The sequence below is a fragment of the Colletes latitarsis genome, chromosome 8 (assembly GCF_051014445.1).
Source record: "Colletes latitarsis isolate SP2378_abdomen chromosome 8, iyColLati1, whole genome shotgun sequence".
Taxonomy (NCBI): Eukaryota; Metazoa; Arthropoda; class Insecta; order Hymenoptera; family Colletidae; genus Colletes; species Colletes latitarsis.
The window spans coordinates 13,525,844-13,535,711 of NC_135141.1; the positions used below are offsets into that span (position 1 = coordinate 13,525,844).

A 9,868-nucleotide genomic window follows, 5' to 3' on the forward strand; every position below is an offset into this window, starting at 1 on the left:
TAGCCATTGTTTAGCGCTTGATGAAGCGTGCACTGTTGCGTTATCATGCATCAATGTTAATTTTGCAGACGAAAAACGGCGAATATAGGGCAAAAGGTGTTCTTCTAAAACAGCTTGATATTTTTTTTAATCGAGTCGTGTATCAAGGAAGGCTAATGTCGTCTTGCCGAATCCAGAGAACCTCCAGCAAAGTTACGCTTCGAAAAATAACGCGGTTCTGTACATAGATTGGACCATCTGGTCCATCTAAGTTGAATTTCTTCTCATCGGACCAAATAATCGTAAAATTTAAAAATATGTAAATTGCAACGTCCTCGCTAAAAAATGTGCACATACCGAATGCCACCGATGGGTCCACGTTTTATGCAAATCTGCAAATGTTACACGTCTTTTGCAATGCTCCTTTTTAAGCGTTGGGGCAGATTTCATTTTCTTGTATACAAGATTAGAAGATTCTTTTAAAACATTCCATACTGTCACGTGTGAAACATTTGCCGCGAATTCGTTGCGTAATCGTCGACTTCCTATTGTTGAATTTTATGCACTCGCGATAATTGCTCTTTTATCGCGTGGTGTCAATTTTCCTGGTCTTCCAGGTGATTTTTTCATCCCCATTTTTTATAAACTGATTCAGCACATTGCAAGATCTGCCTATGCGACGACCAATTTCTCGATCAGACATTCCAGAGTCTTTATACGCCAGTATCTGTCCTTTCTTTTTTTCATTCGAAACTTTACCCCTGGCCATTTTTAAAAAAATGCTTCAACACCTTAATAACTCGATACTTGGATACTTTAATACGTATCTTTTCCACTGTAAATGCATGGGAAGATTCATGAGAAATTGTTTACTGTTTGTTTCGTTTGTAACCAGGATACGTAACAAACGACACGCAAACAAAATGACGGTGTCAAGCAGCCAAATTCACAATGAATGCATTATAACGAAAGAATATTGTGATATATTAAATTTTGGTACATTAACAAATCGTTTAATCGTTCTTTTAGCAAGTGAATCTATCATTTATTAACGGTTAAAAGCTGGTTACATTCAGTAAAAGATTTCTAGTTTCTTTTTGAACCGTTATTTTCATATAATGTTTAGCAGAACAGTTTGTTAGTATAAAAGCTAAAAATTCTGAAAATTTGAAACTGATTCATGCACTTCTTTCTAAATTATTATCATAAGTATGACTGAACCTATCATTTCCTAACACACTGTAGTTAATAAGAAACAAAAGCGCAGATCGATAATTTCGACGTCACTCCGCGTTCATTCATCACACACACACAAAACATTCATTCATTCAGATTCGTTGTCCTCCAACACTTTTTCCTCTGCCATTTACAATTAGTGACGGTCTGGCTTAGTTTCCAAGGTATTTGGAAAAAACTTGAGCTATTACTACACGAAACTCTTCATGCACGAATATGTCCACAACAGTGTGCGAGTCACGGCGCGGTCGGTCGGTAGTAGAGCTGCAGAAATACGAGTATTTCTTCTCATTTGCGAGTATGCATACAGGATGTTCGGCCAACCCTGGGAAAAATTTTAATGGGAGATTCAAGAGGCCAAAATAAGACGAAAATTAAGAATACTGCAACCTGCGGACAGCTACGTGCGCATAATAGTGGTTGTCACTCAGCATGTGAAACTCTACTCACTGGCGTATCGACAGACTTACAGTTTTCTGACAAGGAACCTTTGCGAACGGTCCGGCTTCAATTTTGATGAAACTTCGTACACTTCTAAAGCAGCCAAAAATAATCGACAGGTATTTTTTTTTAGCTGCGGTAACTCGAGTTTAAGGGGTGAAACCACCCCTTGAAGTTTTGCCTCGAGACGGCTATCTCGAAAATGGAAAGACATACGAAAAAATTATTAATGGGCGAGGTTAATGGTTTCTTATGCACAATAATATGGTGTTAAAAAATTTAACAAAATACAATTTGTTTATAACAAACAAAAATTTATTAACTTAATTTTACATTTTATTGAAATTTTCATAATGACAAAAAATGACGATCATTTTATTCCAAATCCATTGGTATGTAACATTTTAAAATTGCCTCTTAGAGTTTTGCAGAATTTTATGATTTACAACTTGCACGCACATCCACTATGCTAGTAGCCGTTCTAACTTTGATTTTAATGAAGCACTTGAGGCTTGAACTAAATTCTACAGTAACAAGTAACAAGTAACAATAACAGTAACAAGTTTCTTAACAGCAATGAAAAGATTAATTGTTTTTATTACCCACCTATGACAGCGTGGCAAAGGTGGAGCGATTTATAAATTATAAATACATACAGTGTGTATAGCAATTACTCTATGTAGTTTCGATAATAATGGTACTCGTCGAAAAAATGTTTGAAACATAAAGATTTCATACACTATGCACATTTAATTATTGCCACGTCACCACAAATATGGCGTCTTGGTTCATTTTTAACAGAATAGCAGTACCCTACAGGATTCTGGAATGCATTTGGTTTTTCATCTATACAGGGTATTCGGCCACCCCTGGGAAAAATTTTAATGACAGATTCTAGAGGCCAAAATGAGACGGAAATCAAGAATACTAATTTGTTGATGGAGATTTCGTTAAAAAGTTAACAACATTAGATTAAAAAATTTCAAATCGTTCTGGAAAAATTATTTTCGGTTGCGGGGTTTAATTACAATCATTTTTGGTGAATAGACATACCCACAAATTCCTACCCACTTTAGAGAAAAACATTCGAGAAAGTGTGAAATTTTTCGACGGAAAAAAAAAATTTGAAATCGTTGAATGAAGCCTACGGTGCTTCATTCAATCGAACCTTAGGATTTAAAAGAAAATGTCATCCTATTAAAATGAAACTTTTGCTACGAAAACTGTATTATATTATATTATGTACTGTATACAGGGTGGGGCAGTAACTATTAGCACCTCAGATATCTTGGAAACTATAAGTTTCACAGAAATGTTTGCTAAAGTAAATTGCACAGTACGAAGGGCGCTATTGGGTGGCGATAATAGTATTTTTGCAGGTGGAAGTACTTCGGACATTTCAAGGTCACATCCATTTTTTTTAATGGATCGGTATGTTTTTGCTTCCGTATCACGATAGAGGATCTTAAAACGAGTTCAACGACCTATTACACAAGGTCATCGAAGGTCATAGAAAGTAGAGAAAGGCGATAATACTTACGGTTTTGGTAGTAAATGAAACATGTTTATAGTAGGTGTTCGGAATGATGACCATCACTGTCAATGCACCGTTGGATTCTTTTTACGATTGATTGACTTACAAGTCTTACAGCGTCAGAACTTATTGATGCACAGGCTGCAATAATTCGCTGTTGCATATCGTGAGATGTAGTTGGTACTTCTTTGTACACTTTCTCTTTCAGTGTTCCCCACAGAAAGAAATCTAAAAGTGTTATGTCTGGTGAACGAGCTGGCCACGATATTGGACCGCCGCGTCCAATCCAACGACTTCGAAATTTTTCATCGAGTTCCCTTCGCGTAATCGATGAATAATGTGCTGGGCATCCATCATGTTGATACCACATGGTTTGTCGTGTAAATGAAGGTAACTCTTCTAGCAAAAGACCCAATGTATCCTTAATAAAATTAGCATAGACGTTGCCATTGAAATTTCCATTGATAAAATAAGGTCCAATAATTTTATCATCTATGATACCGCACCATATATTCACAGACTATTGTTTTTGATGTTCAACCTGTCGCAGCCAATGTGGATTTTCCGTTGCCCATAAATGCACGTTATGCAAATTAACATTCCCGTGATTTGTGAATGTTGCTTGATCAGTAAATAAGACGGTATTAAAAAAAAGCTCATTGTTTTGAATTTGACGTATAGCCCATCGACAAAACTCAACGCGATTCATGAAGTCGTTCCCATGCAATTCTTGGTGAAGACTAACGTGATGTGAGGGTGCAAAATGCGAAGTACGCTCCTCTTACTAATGCCAGATTCGCGTTCAATTTGTCGCCAACTAATATGAGAATTTCTAGAGCACACCGATTTCCATTTCTTCGTTAATTACTCGTTTCTGGCTTTCACTTTTACGAACACTTAAACTACCGGTTTGCCTAAGTTTATCATACACATTTTTAAATGTTTGACGCGAAGGCTGAGACCGATGTGGATATCGTTCAGCATACAAGTTTGTAGCCCTTACAGAATTTTGTTGGCATTCGCCATAAATAAGAAGCATATCAAGCTGCTCTTGAAACGGATACATCGTGCCGGATTGACCGATTTATCGATACTAATCTTATGATGTTTATCTTACTCTGCAAACTATTAAAGTGTCCTTCAAGCAGTGTTTATTCTCAGTGAAGTAAACGGTAAGCATTACGCATTCCTCTACTGTTGACAATACGTATGTTTCATTTACTACCAAAACCGTAAGTATTATCGCCTTTCTCTACTTTCTATGACCTTCAATGACCTTGTGTAATAGGTCGTTGAACTCGTTTTAAGATCCTCTATCGTGATACGGAAGCAAAAACATACCAATCCATTTAAAAAAATGGATGTGACCTTGAAATGTCCGAAGTACCTCCAGCTGCAAAAAAACTATTATCGCCACCCAATAGCGGCCTTCGTACTGTGCAATTTACTTTAGCAAACATTTCTGTGAAACTTATAGTTTCCGAGATATCTGAGGTGCTAATAGTTACTGCCCCACCCTGTATATGCTCAGCCACCCCTGGGAAAACTTTTAATAAGTAATTTTAGAAGGCAAAATAAGAAGAAAATCAAAGATACTAATTTGTTGAGGCTTCATTAAAACGTTAGAGAAACATTTCCGGCCAGACAGTATATCTTCGGTAAAGAATTCCTTTCTCGAAAGTACGTAGGATTTCGAGTGTATGTGTATTCACCAAAAATGATTGTAATTGACCCCCGCAATCAAAAATAATTTTTCCAGAAGGGTTTTGAAATTTTTTAATTTCGTTGAAAAATTTGTTCATCTTCCTGAATTTTTTTCTCGAAAATGCGTAGGAATTCGAGGGTACGTGTATTCACCAAACATGATTGTAATTGACCCCCGCAAATGAAAATAATTTTTTCAGAACGATTTAAAATTTTTTTTTTCACCGAAGAATTTCAGCGCCGATTTTTTTTGTCGATTTTTCTTAAAAATTCGTTTTCCATTTTTAATAAATTTGTTTGACGTTCTACGGAAATTTTGTTTAGTACTTTTTTGTAGGTAGGAATTGGCTCTACTTCTATACTAAATTTCACTGCGATACGTTCACTATTGTAGAAGTTATGGACGTTTGAAAATTAAACCATTTTTATGGGGTTGTTGTCACTTTACATGGTTAAGGAACAACTATTCCGATATTCTTAGAATTTCTACATATTCTTCACCAAAATACGAATTGTTTCCATTTTGAAACATCAAAATCCTTCAATCTGTTCAGAAGTTATGACGTTTTAAAGATTCGCATGGAGAACATTTCTGGCCATACATTATATTTTCGTTTAAGAATTTTTTTCTCAAAGGTGCGTAGGAATTCGGGGGTATGTTTATTGATCAAAAGTGATTGTAATTGACCCCTGCAACTAAAAATAATTTTTCTAAAAGGATTTGATATTTTTTAATTTCGTCAAAAAATTTCTCCACCTTGTGAAATTGTTTTCTCAAAAGTGCGTAGGAATTCGGGGGTATGTCTATTGATCAAAAGTGATTGTAATTAACCCCTGCAACTAAAAGTAATTTTTCCAGAATCATTTGAAACTTTTTATTTTCGCCGAAAATTTAGGCACCTACCCCCTGTCAATTTTTCTTAAAAATTTGTTTTTCATTTTTAGTAATTGCGTTTAACATCCTACAGAAAAGTTGTTTAATACTTTTTTGTAGGTACCCATGAGCTCTACTTCAGAAAAAAGTTTCATTGAAATATATTTACAATTGTAGGAGTTATGGCTGTTTGAAAATTAGACCATTTTTATAGGGTTTTTCTCATTTTGCGGGGTCAAGAACCAACTTTTCGAATATTTTTGCGATTTGTACATATCCTCCACCAAAATACGCGTAGTTTGCTTTTTGAAATATTAAAATCGTCCAATCCGTTCAGAAGTTATGACGTTTTAAAGATTCGCATGAAAATTCGGGCAGACCTTTCTAGCCAGAAATTATATTTTCGGTAAGGAATTTTTTTCTCGAAACTGAGTCGGATTTCGGGGGTATGTCTGTTGACCAAAAATGATTGCAATTGACTCCTGCAACTAAAAATAATTTTTTCAAGACGATTCGAAAGTCTTTTTTTTCACTCAAAACTGTCAACACTTACTCGAATTTTTTTTTCGAAAGCGCGTAGGATTTTGGTGGTATGTGTAATGACCAAAAATGATTGCAATTGACCCCTATAACCGAAAATAATTTTTTCAGAACGATTTGAAATTTTTGAATTGAATTGTTAATAACTTTTTAACGAAGCCTCCATCAACAAATTGATATTCGTAATTTTCGTCTTATTTTCGTCTCTAAAATCTCCCATTAAAATTTTTCCTAGGCGTGGCCGAACACCCTGTATACATATGTATGTATATCGGATGTTACTTGAAATAATATAATTTTAATGGTATAACAATAGCTCTATTTTGTGAATATAAAAGTCGTTGATTATTGACCAAGAATTAGCATTCCTCCAAAGATAACTTGAGTAGTTCCTCGGTAATATTCACATACTTTGGATCCGCGACGCGAAGAATATCGAGGGAGGATCTATCCCGAGAATTACCGGCTTTTATCTGGGATTATAGTAGCATTATTGGCTCTTTCGATCATGGCAATTCCAAGAATTGGTAGAAATGACTCCGTGAACATTGCCGAAGAGAAAACATATAAATATTAACGGAAGACTAGTGTTTTTTCCTGTGGTCCGATAGTAATATAAAATGTAATTTATTCAGGTCTGATAAACCATACAGCAAAATTACAAAGGTAGCGAAGAAGAGATGTTTTATAAAACTGTTTCGATAGTAATACTCACGCACGGGAATTCCCCGCGACCGCTTGGCGAGCTTTACTTGGGGGTTCCCCTATGGTCGACCAGTTCTCCAACGTAAAGCGCCATCGTGCGGCCATTAGCGTGCCACATTTTCACTTCTTATGCTACGTGACGTGTTGGAATACACTCCGGGACAAAAAGATAGCATACCTTATATTTTCTCACATTTTGTGTTAAGAACTGATTAAGATACATATTTTCTTTTACTGATAACTCAGAGCATGTTTGTGTATACAATTTACGAAATATCGTCCACAACGTATACTTCGACAGGATTCTAACACAAAAAATGTAAATATTACTGTTCGCAAGCGCGACAAAATGATAGCACACGTGGTAAATCTACGCTTTCCAGTTACACTGAAGCTTGCGAATTGCGAACATCAACCTCGGAACATAGTTAATAAAGTCCGTGATATTATTTCATGTTGTATACTTGTTCAAAAAAGGCGAAATATTATTAAAAATGGGTCGCGGAAAGAGATTGAACGCGTGTGAAATGGACACTATAATAAAATTGAAAGAAGAACAATATTTAGTGACAAAAATAGTAAAAATTAGGAATAGAAGTCGAAAAGTAACAATGAATTTCTTGAAAAATCCGGAAAACTATGGTAAAAAGAAGAGTTCTGGACTTCCGCAAAGTCTAAATGCCCACAAGATGACTGCAAGGCAAATTGCTCAAAGTGTTGATGTAAACACTAATATAAAGAATGTGAGACGTTTTTTAAGAAAATGCAAATACATAACATGACAAAAATTGAAGAAAAAGTCTTGGTTAATTGTGCAACATAAGATGAATCGATTACACTTTGCGGAAAAGAATATTCGTATGCGAAAGAAATGGCGAAGAATAATATTTACGGATGAAAAGAGGTTTAATTCAGATGGACCTGATGGTCTGAGTTACTATTTTCATGATATGCGAAAAGAGGAACAGTTTTTGAGTCGTCGGCAAATGGGAGGTGGTGATGTGATGATTTGGTGCGGTATCGGATACTATAGTAAAATGGAAATGAAATTTATAACAGGAAAAATGAATAGCAAAATGTATTTGGAAATGATTAAGGAACAAATAAACACGTACGCCGCCAGAATTGCTGGAGAGAAGTTTATTTTTCAACAGGATAATGTCGCAGTACACACTACAAAAGTAATAAAAGAGTACTTTTCTCGAGAAAAAATTCGCGTTTTGGATTGGCCAGCAAGGTCACCCGACCTTAACATTATTGAAAATTGTTGGGGAAATCTTGCCCGAGCTGTATATGGAAATGACAGACAATTTGGAAATATTGCCGGATTAAAAAAATGTATTCAAGATGAGTGGGAGCGATTAAAGCGAAAAACTATTAAAAAACTCTATAAATCTTTGCCAAAGAGAATTAATGGCTGTTATTAAATGTAAAGGAGAAGCCACAAGATATTAAGCATTAAATATCATTCGTTGATTTATGGTTATACATAATTTTAAGTTAAATGTGCTATCATTTTGTCCCACTATATTGCCTTAAAAATTCTTTTTTTTTTTCATAAAATTGTATAGACTGGAGAAATTCAATTCATTTTCAATTGTGTATGTTTATAGAGGTATTTTGCAAGAATGGATAAAAACAAACCCTTGGTTGTAATGTTAAATAAATAAAAATTACGTTAATTTTAAAGTGTGCTATCTTTTTGTCCAGGAGTGCACGTTCATCAACGATCGAACTAGTGGCTTCAAATCTGGCCACAAAACAACGAATTGTGAGTTCTGTTGGTCGATTTTATTGACCCATAAGTCGAACCATGTGCACGAAACATTGCTTGAATCGAACAAAAGTTTTGATAATTTCAATACGTTGGACAACTGTGTATCTCTCTATGATGACTTGTGAAGCACTACTGAATATAAGTGGCACATGACTCGAACAAGCGAATAAGAAATATGACGATTACGATAATTGAAAGTTCCATTGCCCTTATTGAACAACCGTATAGGTGACACAATTTTAATTTTAAATAATGCATATAAAAGATACCCGATAAAGGATTAGTTTTGTCTGCGGCGTCCGACATCATATTAAATGGTCACTTGCCCTGACTGAACCGAAACGGTGGTGCGGATAACGCTGCTGCCACTAAGCGGGGAAAATTAGTTATATACAAGCGGAGGAACGATATCTTTTATTCGAAGTAATTAGACTTATCTTACTACAAGCTTATTCGCTGATGCATCCATGAAATTTTAATGTAGAATTAATAGAAATTATTACTAAATAAAATATTACATAAATTATTATCTTATAAACTATTATTTGACTTGTTTAAAAATGAATACCCGAGAATTTGCACATTAATAAAGAAAAATTAATGGCTTTGATTTCAGAGGACGAAATCATTGTAATTGAGCATCTGCCAGGGCGTCGAGTTCATCTTCAAGATTTCTTTTGGACTGATTCGGAAGACGCCCCATCATGGGTAGATTTGAATCAAGCCTTTCATGAAACTAGAACGATTCATCACACAGTCACGCTCTATTTGCCTGTAGAAGAAAAGGACGATAATGATCCCAAATTTCCTCATCATTCTGAATCCCATACTCCAAAATGTACTAGCTGTATCGAACCAACACCTACACTGAACGACAGTGAGGATGAAAATATTGGTGTTCTTATTGGGGAAGATCCTGGACCAAGGTTTTTATTTATCTTTTCTTTACTATTTTTAAATATTACATTGAGAAGTATTTCTAAGCTTTACAAGGAAATCGCAAGATTATGTACATTGCAGCATGATGTTCGCACATATTACTAACAACTTTATATAATGTTACTAGCATAAATAAAAA

The 9,868-nt window shown here is 35.1% G+C and overlaps 1 protein-coding gene across 1 annotated transcript in view; it reads left to right on the plus strand.

Annotated features, from left to right (window-relative positions):
* Positions 1 to 9,557, plus strand: part of Kibra (WW and C2 domain containing protein kibra) — a 239,783-nt gene extending 230,226 nt beyond the window's left edge. The window contains exon 14 of the mRNA XM_076771501.1: positions 9,407 to 9,557. Within this exon, the coding sequence (XP_076627616.1) occupies positions 9,407 to 9,428 (22 nt within the window). The 3' untranslated portion in view covers positions 9,429 to 9,557. The remainder of the gene's footprint in view (positions 1 to 9,406) is intronic.
* The last annotated feature ends 311 nt before the right edge of the window (positions 9,558 to 9,868 follow it).